The sequence below is a fragment of the Bombina bombina genome, chromosome 2 (assembly GCF_027579735.1).
Source record: "Bombina bombina isolate aBomBom1 chromosome 2, aBomBom1.pri, whole genome shotgun sequence".
Taxonomy (NCBI): Eukaryota; Metazoa; Chordata; class Amphibia; order Anura; family Bombinatoridae; genus Bombina; species Bombina bombina.
In genome coordinates this window covers 329,684,831-329,703,648 of record NC_069500.1, presented here as the reverse complement: position 1 = coordinate 329,703,648, position 18,818 = coordinate 329,684,831, and the positions used below count along the sequence as shown (strand labels likewise).

The following is an 18,818-nucleotide window of genomic DNA, read 5'->3' as shown; positions in this document are numbered from 1 at the left end:
AGAGACTTGCATCCGTAGTGACAATTTCTCAATCTCCCAGGATGGTCTCAAGAAAGATGTCCCTTGGGACAGGTGATCTGGACAGAGCAACCAGGAGAGCGATTCTCTCGACCAGTTATCCAGAGAAATCTGTTGAGACAGATCCGAATTATCACCGTTCCACTGTCTTTGCATGCACAGTTGTAGTGGTCTGAGACAGAATCTGGCAAAAGGAATGCTGGACACCATGAGACCAATCACCTCCATACACCGAGCCACAGAGGGCCTTAAGTCTGGAGGGCAAAACAAGTGGAAGTTAGCTTCTAACATCTGTAAGAAATATCCTCATGGATATGGAGTCTATTATAGCACCCAGGAATTCCACCCTGGTACTGGGAATAAGAGAACTCTTTTCTAAGTTTATCTTCCATCCATGAGATTGAAGGAGAGATAGAAGGGCTTTCGAATGGTCCTCTGCCAGACAGGATGGTGCTTGAACCAGAATATCATCCAAGTATGGCGCTACTGCTATACCTCTGGTTCTGGCCACTGCAAGCAGCGTACCTAGAACCTTCATAAAAACTCTTGGAGCAGTAGCTAGACCAAACGGAAGTGCAATAAACTGGAAGTGCCAGTCCAGGAACACAAATCTTAGGAACTTGAAGTGATCCTTGTGTATTGGAACGTGAAGGTAAGCATTCTTCAGATCTATCGTGGTCATGAATTGTCCTTCCTGAACTAAGGGAAGGATGGACCTTATTGTCTCCATCTTGAATGAGGGGACAGATGGAAATTTGTTTAAGCACTTTAGGTCTAGAATCGGGCGGAAAGTTCCCTCCTTCTTTGGGACCACAAAAAGGTTTGAATAGTATCCTATACTTCTTTCTGCAAGAGGTACCGGGACAATGACTCCCAAGGAGGATAAATCCCTCACGCACACCAGAAAGGCTTCTCTCTTTTCTGGCCTTGAAGACATGTTTGACAAGAGGAATCTGCCCCTGGGTGGACGAGACTTGAAACCTATCCTGTATCCCTGAGCGATGACCTCCAGGACCCACGGGTCTTCTACGTCCCCAAACCAAGCATCCAAAAGAGTGAGTCTGCCCCCTACGCAATCCAGAGCCGGATCGGGGGCTACCCCTTCATGCCGACTTTGTCTCGGTGGGCTTCTTGTTCTGCTTGGATTTACTCCAGGAGTGAGCCTGCTTCCAAGTCCCCTTGGATTGCTCGGGCTTTGTGGAGGTCTGACGACATTGGAATTTATCCAAACGAAAGGAACGAAAATTAGGACCTTGTCCTTTAGGTTTGTTCTTCTTATCCTGTGGTAGAAAGGCACCTTTGCCTCCAGTAACTGTGGAGATAATTGAGTCCAGGTCTGGACCAAATAGAATCTTTTCCATAAATGGGAGGGAAAGACGACGTGACTTTGAAGTCATGTCCGAGGACCAGGACTTCAGCCAGAGTGCCCTACGGGCTTGAACAAAAAAACCTGAAACCTTGGCATTCAAGCAAACAATTTGCATATTTCCATCACAAATAAAAGAATTAGCCACCCTTAAGGCCTTAATCATCTCCTGGATCAGGTCGAGGGGACCCTCCACCTCGATCAACTCAGATAAGGAGTCACATCAGTAGGTAGCCGCTCCAGCAACCGCTGCTGCTGGGCTCTTTAAACAACGAACTATCCTCAAGCGGGATAGTAGTGCGTTTAGCAAGCGTGGAGATAGTGCTATCCACCTTGGGGATGGAACACCACAACTCCAATTGAGAGTCCGGAACCAGGAACAATTTTTTAAAGGAAGAAGAAGGGGGAAATGAAGAACCAATTCTTTCCCATTTATTCTTAATAATGTTCGCCATCTTTAGACCTTATCTAATTTAGGAATCAAAGGTTACTCAGGCAATTTAGGCTCTGGAACCTCTAAAGTAGCCAAAACTTCCTTACGCAGAAAGCATTAATGTTCAATCCTAAATCTAAAGTCTGGTTCCTCCGCAGCTGGAGGCAGCAGATTCCGACCCAGAAAGAGCAAGTCATTTTTATTGAGGTTTACAAACATAAATGACATCTAGTTTGCACAGTACAAAATACATAACTAATAAAACAGAAAGGTCATATGCATTTACATACATGTAAGCATATCAAATTACAAATCCAAAACATATCTATTTAGGTCTATCCTACTCTTGGACCATCAAAGTGGCTCAATATTTAGCAATAGGTCTAATCTATAGACTATATTACAACCATTAGTCCATGCCTAAATCTATATATTAAAGGCTTTCTAGGACTAACACATTAATATTGAAGAATTTAATGCCATTTATGACTCAATAACAAAACAAGAATTGAAGGAGCAAACTACAAAATAAACCTCTTTATCTTTATAGTATTATATCAAAGAGCCCCCCAAAATAAATAAGAAAAAAAAAATAGAAATAAACTACACCCCGGCTAAGAGTTGGTGGCCACTCTTGGACCACAGATGTTAGATATAGGTGAGGGGTGAAGATTGGGAGAAATGTTAATAGGGCCACTCTTGGACCCAATGCTATGGCAGGATACTCTTTACCACTAAATAGCCCTCTAGGATACACAAACAGGTAGAAGTTAGGCATACCCCAACTAAGAATTTGTGGCCACTCTTGGACCACTAGTTTTGAGTATAAACAAGGGGTAAAGATTTGGGGAAGTATTAACAGGGCCACTCTTGGACCCATTCCAGATAAAACTACATAAAAGATATAGGCCACTGTTGGGCCTCTATATATTGTTTAGTACATAGTAAGAAGTAACGATAAGGAGGAGCAACTATATTAAGCTAGATAAGTCCCATATAAATTATAGATGTCAGTCCTTACTTTAATAATGTTACCTACATCATTCTAGGGAGGTGGTGACTATAATGGAAGGCTGAACTATGACCCTAGTAGGTTTTGTCAGAGCATGTATGTGGGCAATAATATTGTAACAGATATGCATATTCCAATATTACCAACTTCTAAATGTGTAGGCAAAAATCTATAGGTACCACACGACCATTAATTCTAAACTTGCTGTATATAACATATCAGACATAAGCCAGTATATTGCATAGGCATATTACTAGCAGTTGCAATTGCCCTATATAGTATGCCTTGATGTCACATAGTATATACCCATGAGGTAGGCTTACTAGCTGAGAGATCTCACGGTCAGTGGACTAGATGTACTAGTGAGAAAGGTACCCTATGCCCCTATTTGACAAACTCACATATTGAAATAAAAGAGTACAATAACTGAACCGATAGAAAGTCATGATAACATAATCCTATGAATTCATACCCCTATTTGTATATCTATAGAATCCTACGGAAAACCTAATATAAGGTTGTCATGCTGTGTACACCATAAGGAACTGTATATCTAATTCTTAAAATGAAGTTAGGGTATTATATTCCTACACAATAAAAATATAAGATGGCTCTCAATTAACTGAACAAAGTGTAAGTGTAACCTATAACATAGCAATACCAGTCATCTCAACTGCTTACAGTTAGTACTCACATCTTGAGGTAACAAAACATACTTCTAACCCTGGGCAAATCAGCCCTTCTTACCAGGGGTGCATAAGTCCAGAAGTGCAAATATATAAATACTTTCAAAAAGGACATATACAATAAACATGAAATATCAAGCAAAAAAGTAAGGGAACTAAACTGTGGATGAGCACAAGAGTCCAGCAATATTAAATACATTAGTCAGGGCCTCCATCTCAAACATAATAATTTTCATGAGAGGGTCCAAGTTCCAAATCTTGAAAGAAGCGAAGTTCAAAGTCAGAATACTGTACCGGACCTGAATATCTGGCATCCATTTCTAAACTTAAATTATCACCCAACACCTGCTTTCACGTCTACTAATACCGGCTCAGAAAGGTAATCCTCTACTGCAGAAGCTTCGGTGGGACAAGAATACCAGCATTGCACACATGGGGGTCGGCCTCCCTCCCAGATGCAATCACTCTGTCACCATACCAATTTTCCTCACATAAATCAACGGTCTTGCTCCCACTTGAGAGAGAAAAAAAAATCCCAAAATCGTGTAGTTGGCACCAGCACTGCTCCACTATTACTAAGAACGAGGTTAGCCATCACAGTAAACAGATGTGTTACCGTGTGCAATGCGACATGCGAGTCCTCGTGGTCCCCCTCCAAAGAATCGGCAGCAACTCCCGGACAGGGTCCAGAGAGAAAGGTGAAAATCTGGTGCAGGAACCTGTCTGTGCACTAACATCAAGAAGTTGGGTCATACCCAATTGCTCAGCACTGCCCGGACAAGCCGGTTCTGTATGCATCTCTGTACGAGACTCAGGTACATCCCCTACGTGGGCGCGCTCCATGTTGCACAAAAGGCGATCCAGCCTGTCACACATTGTGCGCTCAGAATCGAGCATCAGGTTTCATATTGCCATGTATGTTTCCGCCATGCTTAAACAGGAAATTCAAAGAATTCAATAGCAGCTTACTCTCAAGACTGACTTACAGCAGGCAGCCAAAGACAATCTCCGGTATATTAGGGCAGCGTAAAAATTCGGTAAGGCTTGATCAAAGCAGGTGTATTTCACAAATTAGAATCTGGGTTCCCAGATCCTGGATGATTCCAATTACCGCTGCTTTGAAAAAAAAATCTCACATACTAAGAGCAGCTCAGAATATTGCAACCAAAGATGGCCACTGCCCGGAAGTTCCCCCTTGCTTTTTTGAACAACAAAAGTGTTGTGAGTTGCAATCTGCATTAAGTAAACTGCAACCTTTTTGTACCGGGCCGTTGTCTTCCGCATAATTAGGTAGGGCTGCAGCAGCTGATCTGCTAGATCAACCCCGTGCTCTCAGCTCTGTGTGGATGGTGGTAAGAAGGTATACATCCTTCTTGTCTCTGTACTTAACTGCCAACAGCTCCTCTTGGTGCAGAGTGAAGGTCTCCCCTCTTCGTAGCCGGGAGCGTGCAAGTTGTCCTGGGAAACCTGCATGGTTCTTTCGAATTGTACCGCAAGCTACTGTATCAAAACAATACAGTAGCTTGAATAAAAGGACACTTGTATAGAAATTATCTAAATACAAGTGGTACCCTTTGTTCATCAGGTGTAATATCAGGAGCCAGACAATCTAGCCAGTGATTCCCATATGTTCTGGGCAGCCTGGAGGGTCAAGGTGGATATCCTTTCCCTTGTACACCCGGAAGGCTTTAATACCCAGTCTCTCTCTAACAGAGCTTATACACCTTTACTCCATACCTGGAGTGCTTGGAAGGAATATACTGCTTGAATCCCAGCCTTCCCTTATACTTCATCAGGGATTCATCCACACATATATTCCTTCAAGGTGTATAAGTCTCTGCAAACCTGGCAGTAAAGTGGGTAATCAGGGGTGGATTTTATACAGTGTGTAAAACTGGGTATGCTCCCCCCCAAAGGAAACAGGCTGTTGTCGCTGAAGTGCATAAAATGTAGAAACATTTCAAACCTCTTCCTCGACATACTCTGGGAGAAAATGGGGGTAGAGCAAATGGGGTTACTGCTCCAGTAGGAGTGGATGTAGGGTTTCTTTATGATGCCCATCAGAATAGTCAATGCCCAGATTTTTTTTTTTTTTTTTTTTTTTTTTTTTTAATTCTGGCACATCGATGGAGGTCCATTGCTGCTTTGCCAAAAAAGTGTCAGGCTTTGCAGCATGGAACTGATGGGCACATAAATGTTATACATAATTGTATGGGCATACAATGTTCCCCAATACATCATCACCTAGAAACACCTCCATAAACTGTTGGGGGCTAAATCGTGCCACATCCACATCGATGCCAGGATTTGCAGTGAAGGGTGGGATATCTGGCCTCTGGTGATGAGGCGTTACCCACCCTTCAGCAGCAATAGAAGCTGGAACAACACGTCTCCTGACAGGGGGGCTAGCAGCCACAGATACATCACTATCGGTTGAGACTGGTCACTGGCAAGCTAATGGCTCTGAAAAGAACCTTCGGGTCTCACAATTTTTAACAAACATTATCTAAATCTCTCTCTCTCTCCCACAAAAATGCAAGTGAGGAGAGGGAGGGAGATCCACACTGGTCAGAGTCAATATTTACTAATATTGACATGATCAGACAAATGGAATATTTTATTATTAAAAATGTTATTATAGGGGCAAGTTTAGATTGGATGACACTAGCCTGCCCCTATGATGAGGCCGGCTAGGGACACCCCTAGAAGCCCCATGATGCACTGGGCATTGTCATCTTTGAAGCCACATGGGGAGGGGGAGGACAAGGGGGCTATATGGTGCTATTTTATTAAAAAAGAAATATATTTTTATTTTATTTTTTATTTGTATGTTATTTTACTAAGTGCCTTGACCCACCGAGGCACTTAGCACACTTACAAAGCATCAGAAGCCTGCCCGATGGCTTCCGATGCTCTGCCTGACTGCTGGGCTCCACGTGGAGTAAAACCGTGGGAGCGATCACAACAGAGCCCGGCAGTCAGGAACAATATTGCAGGACGCCTCAACATCGAGGAATCGCTGCAATACTGTTTGAGCAGCTGGAAGAGATATCGATCACTTCCAGCGCTCAGATTACCGGAGAACATGTCAGGCACGTCCTTGGTCCTTAACTGACACTCTTTGTAGGACGTGCCCGACATGTCCTTGGTCGCCAAGGGGTTAAAGGAACAGTAAAGTCAAAATTACAGTTTCATGATTCAGATAGAGCATGCAATTTTAAACAACTTTCCAATTTACTTCTGTTATCAAATTAGCTTTGTTCTTTTGGTATCTTTTATTGAAGAGTAAAACTAGGTAAGCTCATAAGAGCTCAGGAGTGTGCACGTGTCTTTAGTACTCTATGGCAGCAGTGTTTTGCAACATTATTTGTAGCTTTGTTATACAATGTTGCAAAACACTGTATCCATAGAGTACTACAGACAAATGCACACTCCTGAGCTCTTATGAGCCTACCTAGTTTTACTCTTCAATAAAAGATACCAAGAGAATGAAGCAATTTTAATAAGAAATGTTGACTTTACTGTTCCTTTTAATTAAAAAAAAAAAAACAATTTTTGTTATCATTGATTTTTATCCGCCCTATTTGGGAGATACCACTATAGACTTGAAACATTAGAAGGGAAAGGTGGGTTTTTTATTTTTTTAAACATGAAACTTTAATACAGAATAAATAATAAAATGTTTCAATGCTTGTGTTAGGAGCTTTTTTTTCTACTGCCATGTTTTGATTGCATTTTCTCTGGTATTTCGGATTTGTCAGAGAGGTCCCCTTAACACAGACGGCTAATAAACTCTTAGCCAGTTTTCCCAGAAGTTGGCACATGATTATCTGCAATTACCCTGAGAAATAACTAGGCAAAAAAAAAAAATCTGTGTCACAAAATCTAAGTTTTTATCAAACACACCTGTTACACATTGCAAATGTAAGGATACATAAGACAATATGAATGCCCTTGTAATGTGTTTAAAATAAAGAAAATGTTTGGCTGCACATAGCTTTAACGAAGAAATTCTCGATAGTTGAAAAGCTAGAAATTGTTTTAATAGTTTATTTTACTGAAACTAATTCTCTATTACTTTCCATACATATTGCACAATTGCATTGTAAAATATTACAATAAAACACGCTGTAAGAGAACCAAGATTATTATCAGCATTGCATGTCCAAACTTGTCACTTGTAATGCATCAGCCAGTAACCTTATTTGATCGGCAGTTTAAAAGCAGAGAAAGTCTTTGCATAAACAAGATGTGTAGTGTTACATACTAAAGACTGGTGTATACATAATGTATTTATAACCCAAGGCAAAACTAGCCATCTTACATCTCCTCATATTGGAACACTACAACAAAATGCAGATCTTTCACAAACATCATGCGGTGCAGTACCTACAGCAGAATGCCCGTTAGGCATCTTGCTCACATTGTCACAAAAGGGGTGAAGTGATTTTACAATTAACACTGTAAAAGGTAAATTGAATAGAAATGAAAGCACCAGGTGACTATCTACACAGATAACGGAGTACGAGACTAATAGCATTACAGTATATTAGCTGGCATCACTTGATTTGGCAACGACTCTAAGGTGGAGCTTTACTGAAAGAGCTATATTCCAGCTGTTCCCTTGCTATGACAGCTAGCCCCTCACCGGGATACTGCTTTTCAATGCGGATTCCTGAAAGTTTTTTTTATATGCTTTTCTCATGTACACTATAGTAGCCAAAAAAAAACAATACTGCAAATCAAATAGCTGGTTTAGGAAATGTGCAACCTTTTAGCATTGTGTAAACCTAGGCTACAGAATTTATTTTTTAATGTAAATTGTAAAATATATATTACTGTATTTTTTTATTTTAAAACAGATTTTCCTGTCACTATCTACAAGCACAGCAGTGACTTAGCGGCTGCAGTTATGACTGGTAGCTAACATCAGTGGCTCTATGGCAGTTCATTGTCTGATGCTAAATATTGATGGTTTGATTACCTCAGATATAGTTTGTTTTGTCTTATTTTGCTAAACAGTTTGAGCTCACAGATGCCCTGATTTTCTGAGGTGTTGGGCTTATCTTGCAGTGAAGTTACAGAGGGCCTCTACTGCCCCCTCTACAATGGGAATGGAGTGTGGGGGGAGTGGAGTAAGAGAGTGATTTACCTCTGGTGTTTGACTACCTCTTGGGTGAGTTTTGAAGTTGATACAGTCTCACAGGGGTGATCTTTGTATTCCTATGATTTGGGAAGAAATATCTTGTAAAGATTGCTATCTTTGTCTACAGCCAGCAGCAAATAATTATAACAAACTACCCAACAGAAGAAATCTATCAAAAAAGTAGATAGCAGTCCATAAAATCCAAAAATGCTTTATTGAGTCATCAAAGTTAAAACAGTAGGCAGACTACCAAAACCGGGGTAAGGAGAAAAAGTGTTTAGAAGAAATCTATATTTATCTACAGGCATGTAAATATCTGATGGACAGGGACTTCCCTTGGTAAGGGATACATTTTTTACATTTTCAAACAGGAATCCAGGATCGGTCCAGTTCGACCTTGAGTGCGGTTAGAAACCACGGTCATTTGCTGGACATTTCGCTTGGAATAAATATAAGTGATATTGTGCCCTCCATATATAACAATGTGTTTTGTTGTGTATACAAAGCGAAATGAGATAATTACATAGGTAGTTTATGTTATAAATATTAGCAGCTGGCTGTAGACAAAATTGCAATCTTTTTTGTTTGAAGCGGGGTCGTTATACGGATAATATCTTGCAACTTAATATACTGTAACCAGGGTCGTTGCACTGATTAAATGTTGTGACTTGATACTCTGGGGCCCATTTATCAAGCTCCAGATGGAGCTTGAGGGTCCGTGTTTCTGGCCTGCCCCCTCCCCCCCTCTGCAGCTGGGCTGCCCACCCGCCTCTTACCTTCCCTCCAAAACCTCCTGCCATCACCAACGGAGATCGTTACAGACCGTGACAAAGAACGTGTCACTTATCTGTAATGATCAGGCAATCTGCCTTCCTATGGTAAAGCACCAATCGTGATCCGTTACCATATGAAGACGGATGCCTGCAGCTCAGGAACAGCAGCTTTGGGCTGTCACTTGACAACGGAAGCTGCGCGCCCTAGATCTATGTTATGCGGTACAATGTGCTATGTACCATTTGACAACCGAGACTGCTGGAGCTTCCTGAAGCTGTGCCCTAGGTCTATGTTATGCGGTACAACATGCTATGTACCGCATGACGTAGATCTATGTAATTTAGAAAGGGGTTAAAATAATAAATGTTTTGTCCTATCTATTTAAATGGAAATGAAACCCAAAATACTTGGGTTTCAGACAATGCTTGCCATTTTAAACTATTTTCCAATTTACTTCTATTATCTTATTTGCTTAGTTCTCTTGGTATCCTTTATTAAAAACCATACCTAGGTAGGCTCAGGAGTTAGCTGATTGCTGGCTCCTATATATGCCGCTTGACATTGGCTTACCAATGTGTTCAGGTAGCTCCCACTACCGCATTGCTGCTCATTCAACAAATTATACTTAGAATGAAGCAAATTTGATACATTTAGAAATCTATGCTCCATCTGAATAATGAAAGAATTCTGTCCCTTTAAGTTTCATTTTGGCTTTACAGTTCCTTTAAGTAACCAAATAAGGGTTAAATCTAGAATAAAAACTATACAAAAATGTAGGAAGTCAGAATCGTTTGTTGAAACTTTCCTCCTTTTCCATTATTATGCCAGGTAAGCATAGAAACAGTCACACGTCTTGAAAACTATTTGGCAGCAATGTGTGCAAAATGAATAACTTTGTACCAAACATTGCTCAACGCTATATGGCACCAATGACTGTAAAACAATTAGAAACTGTTGCAAACATTGCTGACATATTGTGCTTAATACACCTCTCTTAATTATGAGCCTACCTAGGTATACTACCACCACAGAAACAAGCTAAGCTTTCTGAAAAAAATGTATTTGGTTTTTCATGCCACTTAAAATGACAAATTTATTGTGTTCAGGACATCAGTACAATAATTTAAAAAAAAAATCTTAATAGTTTACCCATCCCTACTGCAAAATAAGGTGAGACTAAATTCTTAGCAGAGACTGCAAATTTACTTAAAGGGGTTGGAAAGTCCATATTAAACTTGCATAAGTCATTTTACACCACATTTTTAAATTCACTTTTATTTTCAAATGTACTTTATTCTCTTGGTATCATTGTTGAAAAAGAATATGTACATATACTACACTACTGGGAGCTAGCTGGTGATTGGTGGTTACACACATTTGTCTGTTGTCTGGTTTACTAGATGTGCTCGGCCAAAATAAACTTTCATGATTCAGATAGGGCATGTAATTTTAAACAATTTTCCAATTTACTTTTATCACCAATTTTGCTTTGTTCTTTTAGTATTCTTAGTTGAAAGCTAAACCTAAGAGGTTCATATGCTAATTTCTTAGACCTTGAAGGCCCCCTCTTTTCAGAATGCATTTTAACAGTTTTTCAACACTAGAGGGTGTTAGTTCATGTATTTCATATAGATAACACTGTGCTCATGCACGTGAAGTTATCTGAGAGCAGGCACTGATTGGCTAAACTGCAAGTCTGTCAAAAGAACTGAAATAAAGGGGCAGGTTGTAAAGGCTTAGATACAAGATAATCACAGAGGTTAAAAGTGTATTTATATAACACTGTTGGTTATGCAAAACTGGGGAATGGGTAATAAAGGAATTGTCTTTTAAAACAATAAAATTTCTGGTGTAGACTGTCCCTTTAAAGGGATAGTCTAGTCAAAAATAAATGTCCATGATTCAGACAGAGCATGCAATTTTAAGCAACTTTCTAATTTACTCCTATTATCAATTTTTCTTTGTTCTCTTGGTATCTTTATTTAAAAAAGCTGGAAAGTAAGTCTAGGAGCCAGCCCATTTTCGGTTCAGCACCTGGATAGCGCTTGCTGATTGGATGGCTACATTTAGACACTAATCAGCAAGCGCTATCCAGATGCTGATCCAAAAATGGGCTGGCTTCTAAGCTTACATTCCAGCTTTTTAAAATAAAGATATCAAGAGAATGAAGAAAAATTGATATTAGGAGTAAATTAGAAAATTGCTTAAAATTGCATCCTCTATCTGAATCATAAAAGTTTAATTTTGACTATACTATCCCTTTAAGCAAATTTGATAATAAAGTAAATTGGAAAGTTGTTTGAAATAGTTTTCTCTATCTGAAGCATAAAAGACAAAAGTGGTTTTCATGCCCATTTAATCACTGCTTACTATTGTTGTAAGCTAACTTGTATTGCTTTAGAAAACAAAATGTATAAAATTAGGGAAATTCTTGTGGTTGCATTTTTACTTAACCCCTTAACCACGCATGTCGTACAGGGTACATCGCACACAACCTGGTCTTAAAAGACCAGCGACGTACTTTGTACGACATTAGGGGTTTAAAGCAGCTGGAAGCGATCCTGCTCACTTCCAGCAGCTTTCCGGTTATTGCAGTGATGCCTCGATATCGAGGCATCCTGCAATACCACCCCTTGGCCATCCGATGCAGAGAGAGCCACTCTGTGGCCCTCTCTGCACCGGACATCGATGGCCGGTATCGTTGGTGGGTGGGAACCGACTTGGGAGGTGGGTGGGACGGGTAATGTAGAGGGGGCGGGACCGATGGGGGCGCGCACGGGGCGGGAGATGCTACACTACAGAAAAGATTGTGTTATAAAATTAGGAGAAAGGGATATTTTAATTTTGGGAAAAAAAAATCAATTGAAGGTATCTAGGTGGGGGTGGGGGGAGCTACACTACAGAAAAGGGGGGGGAAATTAAAAAAAAAGCAACAATTTTATTCTAAAGTGGGTACTGGCAGACAGCTGCCAGTAACCAAGATGGCGTCCATTAAGGCAGAGGGGGAGGGTTAGAGAGCTGTTTGGTGGGGGATCAGTCAGGTTGGGGGCCATGGGGGGGGGGTTCTACACAGCAGCATATGTAAATATGCTTTAAAAAAAAAAAAGCCTAAATATACCTTTAATTTTAGTACTGGCAGAGTTGCTGCTAGTACTTAAGATGGCGGGGACAATTGTGGGGTGGGGGAGGGAGGGAAGAGAGCTGTTTGGGAGGGATCAGGGGGTCTGATGTTTCAGGTGGGAGGCTGAGCTCTACACTAAAGCTAAAATTAACCCTGCAAGCTCCCTACAAGCTAGCTAATTAACCCCTTCACTGCTAGCCATAATACACGTGTGATGCGCAGCGGCATCTAGCGGCCTTCTAAGTACCAAAAAGCAACCCCAAAGCCATATTTGTCTGCTATTTCTGAACAAAGGGGATCCCAGAGAAGCATTTACAACCATTTGTGCCATAATTGCACAAGCTGTTTGTAAAAGATTTCAGTGAGAAACCTAAAATTGTGAAAAATGTTACGTTTTTTTTAATTTGATCGCATTTGGCAGTGAAATGGTGGCATGAAATATACCAAAATGGGCCTAGATCAATACTTGGGGTTGTCTACTACACTAAAGCCAACATTACCCCAAAAAGCTCCCTACATGCTCCCTAATTAACCCCTTCACTGCTGGGTATAATATACCAAAATGGGCCTAGATCAATACTTTGGGATGTCTACTAAAAAAAAAATATATACATGTCAAGGGATATTCAGGTATTCCTGAAAGATATTAGTGTTCTAATGTAACTAGCGCTAATTTTGAAAAAAAATGGTTTGGAAATAGCAAAGTGCTTCTTGTATTTATTGCCCTATAACTTGCAAAAAAAGCAAAGAACATGTAAACATTGGGTATTTCTAAACTCAGGACAAAATTTAGAAACTATTTAGCATGGGTGTTTTTTGGTGGTTGCAGATGTGTAACAGATTTTGGGGGTCAAAGTTATAAAAAGTGTGTTTTTTTCCATTTTTTCACATATTTTATAAAAAAAATTATAGTAAATTATAAGATATGATGAAAATAATGGTATCTTTAGAAAGTCCATTAAATGGCGAGAAAAACGGTATATAATATATGTGGGTACAGTAAATGAGTAAGAGGAAAATTACAGCTAAACACAAACACCGCAAAAATGTAAAAATAGCTTTGGTCCCAAACGGACAGAAAATGGAAAAGTGCTGTGGTCATTAAGGGGTTAACGGAAATTGGATACATACTATGCAGTGTACATAGTGTGTACTACGATAGTGTATCCACTGCAACATGGATTCTTAACCCCTAGACGCCGTTAGGCAGTTCCATGCCATCCTAACAGCACTGGGCTTTAACACCGTTAGGACAAACTGGAATGTCCTACCTTTTTTTCGGCTTCCTGAACCCTTCTACTTTTAGGCAATGGAAAATCTGAATGCAGACGTGCCTAGCATCATAGGCAGTCCCCCATGATCCAATCCAGGCATTGAAATCACATGATCGCCTGAATTACTTTTTCAAGCAAGTGTTTACATCGGAACTTTGTTCCAATCTTCAGCACTTGCCCGGCATGAAGGAGTTAAATTCCTGCCCTTAGGACTGCCTTAGATAAAAGCAGGTTGGCAACTAGGATTACTTAGCAGCTATTTATTTCACCTGTGTACTAATACGGATCTCTTTAAAATCTGGCTTGTTAGTTGGAACTGAAGAACCCTGCACTTCACCACCTTAACCCGACTTGTTTGCCCCCTGGAATAGAAAAATATAATTTAAAGGGATAGTTATATAAACTTTCAGGAAAAAGCATACAATTTTAAACAACTTCCCAATTTAAATATATGTTATTCAATCTTCTTTGCTCTCTATGTATCTTTTGTTAAAGAGTTAATCTAGGTAGGCTCAGAGAATCTTCACTGCAAACACTTCTACCATGAAATTCAATGAAGACACATGCATGTTCCTATGTATAACATTGGTATAGACATTGCTGTAAACCAGAGCTTGATAAATATATTCAAAATCTAGCTGAGGTCCGGGAATGCTAATGGTTAGATGTACTAGACTGCTGCTTACTATCCAGGTCAGTCCCAAGCAAGCACCCCCCTTCTGAACTAATTGGAATACTTAATTTAATTGGTAAATGGGTGGTTCAAAGATTTCTTCTTGCTCTTACTATCTGATTATGCACCCCTGCTGCAGCATATGAAACAGGAATAGTAAAGTTACCACACTTAAAAGGGGCAGTGTACACTAGACTTTTCTTTCCATAAATGTTTTGTAGATGATTCATTTATATAGCCCATCTAGTAGTGTTTTTATAAAAATGTATAGTTTTACTTATTTTTTAAGAACATTGTGCTGATTTTCAGACTTCTAACCAAGCCCCACAGTGTCAGATATATATGCGTGTTTACAGGCTCTTGTTTATGCTATCTGTCTTTTCATATGGGGGCAGTGTCTTGATTTTTGTTGTTGTTTACCCAGCCCCTTTCAGTGGGTGTCCCAGACTACCTCATCAACAGTGCTAAACTTTGAGCTTCTAAGTACGTTTTTAATAGGTTTTATACTGGATTTTTAGATCAGTATCTGTGCATATTCTTCTTTATAGTAGTGTCAATTACATGCAGTTACATGAAAATTTGTGTATACTGCACCTTTAACCTGAGAAATAGAGAATAAAGTGCAGGGGTCCTGGAGTCCAAAAATAGCCACCATAATGAATTTGTGAAAAAAGCACTTTTGTAAACACTGCTGCCAGATCGCTAAAAGCCTGTGCTTGTTCATGATCTCATCTTGAATTATTCTTTAACAAAAGGATACCAAAAAAGCTAAGCAAAATAAATAATAGAAGAAACTTGGAAATTTGTTTAAAATGTCATACTCTATTGAATCTATTTAAGTTTAATTTTGCATTTACTGTCTTTTTAACGGGGGGGGGGGGGGTAATAGACAAGGGTTTTTAGCCTACACAATGTTAAAGAGATTTTATAAATTAAAAACAAATATATACAGAAGCACATTTCTAAGAAACTTAATAGCAAGAAAAAATGGTTTTAGAAGCCAGTATCACCTTTTTGAAGTCAAAGCATTTGTTTATATGAATGAAGTTAAATAAAATAAATAAAAAATAAGAGCAGTGGCTTCAGGGATTTGTTATGCGGTTTGTATTGTACTGCTATAGAGATTTACACAAAAGTGTAGAATATTCAACAGGTAATTACTGTGGTGCTCACCTTCCATGTTATCCAACTGCCCAACTGTTTCAATATCCATCTGAAAAAAATGTAAATGAACACAAACATGTAACAACTACATAAAAATGGAACACATTTATTATTACATATCATTAACATCTTAAGTGATTTTTCAATCTTACCAAAACAAAAGCAGCTAGTAATTGTCTTCAGTAAACTCCGCAAGAGAAACAGGTAGCAATTAGGGGTACGGGTTCAAAAGACACCTATATAGGAAATCAGAGGAAGTACAGAAGGGGTGGGAATTACTCTTTATGTTTCTTTTCTTGACCCACGACTGGGAAAGCAAATTGAGGTCATAATGAATGTAGAAGGGAAGATTTGTTGTGTGATATATCTGTGATCAACCTGATCACTCATATTGATAGTATGGGTGTAAAGTGTCTTGGCAGGCAAGGGTCGTTTTCTAAATGAAGGCTGAAAGGGCGACCATTTACGAGACCTGTTAAACTCGTTATTAGTGTTTCCATTAATTGTTACATAGGGTAAAAGGCATAGCTAAAACAGAAGACCGTCCCTGGGAGAGGTACAAAAACCTCTGAAAGGGTTGATCGCAGCTGCTTCCGGTCATATGATCACTAATTGCTTTAAAAACCATAGAGTACGTTATCTCGCTTTTGCTGGATATGAGCGCCATCTAGGGTAGTAAATTGGCGCTATAATGACAACTATTTTGCTATAAATGGAGCGTATTGATAACTGCTGTAGGGCATTGGCTTGCAATTGATGCTTTGGTATACAGACAATATGGCTCTAGTGTGTTCGTTTTAGTTTAGGGTTTATTTGTTTTTACAGTTTCGATGTTATGACATGTTTTTGTGTCGTGCAGTGCACTGTGTATGAAGCTGCATGCCTGACGAGACCACTTGTTCCGGTTTTGTATCATAATATAAATGGTTCCCCCCCCGACCCTTGTAGAATTCCGGGACTTCGGCAACAATCGGAACTCCGCCCCCCTCCGCCCCCCACCGCAGCCACTCCCATTCTCCTCCCACCTCATACATTTCCTGAGTGCTCGTGCATGAGAAACATCCCTTACCCTGCCACTCTGCTATCGCCAAAGTTTCTTCTGCTTATGTAATGCAGCTTGTCACACGCTCCCTGCTCCCTTCTATATTTCATTAGACAGCTCGAATACCTAATGCTCTGTCAAAATACTACAATGAATACATATCCTGCTGCATTTTGTTTATGTGTTTAAAGAAACAGTTTGTAAAATCATCAAATAAAGATTATTAACAATAATGTGCATGGTTCTTTACTACTTTTGTTCTTTGGATATCCTTTGTTGAAAATACTTAATTTAAATACTACAATACATATTCGGCTGCTATGTTTTTATTTATTGTTTAAAGAAACAGTTGGAATATCATCAAATAAAGATTAATAACAATAATACTACTTTTGTTCTCTGGAAATCATTTGTTGAAAATACTTTTCTCAAATACCACAATACTGATTCTGCTGCAATGGTTTTTATTTTTAAAGAAACAGTTTGTAATATCATGAAATAAAGATTTATAACAATAATGTGCAAGGTTCTTAATTACTTTTGTTCTCTAGATATCCTTTGTTGAAAATACTTTATTGAAATACTGCAATACATATCATTCTGCATTTTTTTATGTTTAAAGAAACAGTTTGTAATATCATCCAATAAAGATTAATAACAATAATGTGCATGGTTCTTTACTACTTTTGTTCTCTGGATATCCTTTGTTTAAAAGACTTTATTGAAATACTACAATACATATTTTGCTGCATTTTTTAATGTTTAAAGAAACAGTTTGTAATATTATGAAATAAAGATTAATAACAATAATGTGCAAGGTTCTTTATTACTTTAGTTCTCTGGATATCCTTTGTTGAAAATACTTTTTTGAAATACTGCAATACATATCATGCTGCAATTTTTTTTTATGTTTAATGAAACAGTTTGTAATATCATCCAATAAAGATTAATAACAATAATGTGCATGGTTCTTTACTACTTTTGTTCTTTGGAAATCCTTTGTTGAAAATACGTTAATACTACAATACATATACTGGTGTTTTTTTTAATGATTAAACAATCAGTTTGTAAAATCATCAAATAAAAATTAATAACAATAATGTGCATGATTCTTTACTACTTTTGTTCTCTGGATATCCTTTGTTTAAAATACTTTTTTTCAAATACTACAATACATATTCTGCTGCAATGTTTTTAATTTTTAAAGAAACAGCTTGTAATATCATGAAATAAAGAGTAATAACAATAATGTGCATGGTTCTTTACTACTTTTGTTCTCTTGATATCCTTTGTTGCAAAGACGATTTTAAAATACTACAATACTGACTCTGCTGCAATGTTTGTAATTTTTAAAGAAACAGTTTGTAAAATCATCAAATAAAGATTATTAACAATAATGTGCATGGTTCTTTACTACTTTTGTTCTCTGGAAATCCTTTGTTGAAAAGACTTTATTGAAATACTACAATACATATACTGCTGCTTTTTTTAATGATTAAACAATTAGTTTGTAATATCATGAAATAAAGATTAATAGCAATAATGTGCATGGTTCTTTACTATTTTTGTTCTCTGGATATCATTTTTTGAAAATACTTAATTGAAATGCTCAAATACACAAAGAAACAGTTTGTAAAATTCATCCAATAAAGATTAATAACAATAATGTTAATGATTCTATCACAGTTATTTAATCCTCTTTATATCCTTTGTTTAAAAATATATAAATTAATATAATAGTGGGAGCTAGCTGGTCACATTTGGTGAGTCAATGACAAGGCATATATTTCTAAAGCTGCATAGTGATTAAACGTCTTTAAAATTCACTTCTGTTATCATTTTTGTTTCATTCTCTGTATATTCTTTTTATAAAAAATAAAGTTATACACTATTGGGAGTTAGCTGAGCACATATATTTTTTTAAAGCTGCCTAATGAACAAAGTTTTTTAAATATGATTTATCCAACAATTTAATGGCTGAACTGAATTGTATCTCTTTTTCCATAAGTGCTCTACACTACTGCCAGACCATTTTTACTGTATTTTATCTCCCCATACTTTTCCTGGCCACGGGAAACGTTATCTCATAAGAATCCTATTGCTATACAA

The 18,818-nt window shown here is 38.3% G+C and overlaps 1 protein-coding gene across 1 annotated transcript in view; it reads right to left on the bottom strand.

Annotated features, from left to right (window-relative positions):
* WSB2 (WD repeat and SOCS box containing 2) overlaps positions 1–16,258 on the bottom strand; it is a 152,604-nt gene extending 136,346 nt beyond the window's left edge. Inside the window, exons 1-2 of the mRNA XM_053701682.1 lie at positions 15,820–16,258; positions 15,677–15,716 (exon numbers count right to left, since the gene is read on the bottom strand). Coding sequence (XP_053557657.1) covers positions 15,677–15,716 — 40 coding nt within the window. The 5' untranslated portion in view covers positions 15,820–16,258. The remainder of the gene's footprint in view (positions 1–15,676; positions 15,717–15,819) is intronic.
* Between the last annotated feature and the right edge of the window lie 2,560 nt (positions 16,259–18,818).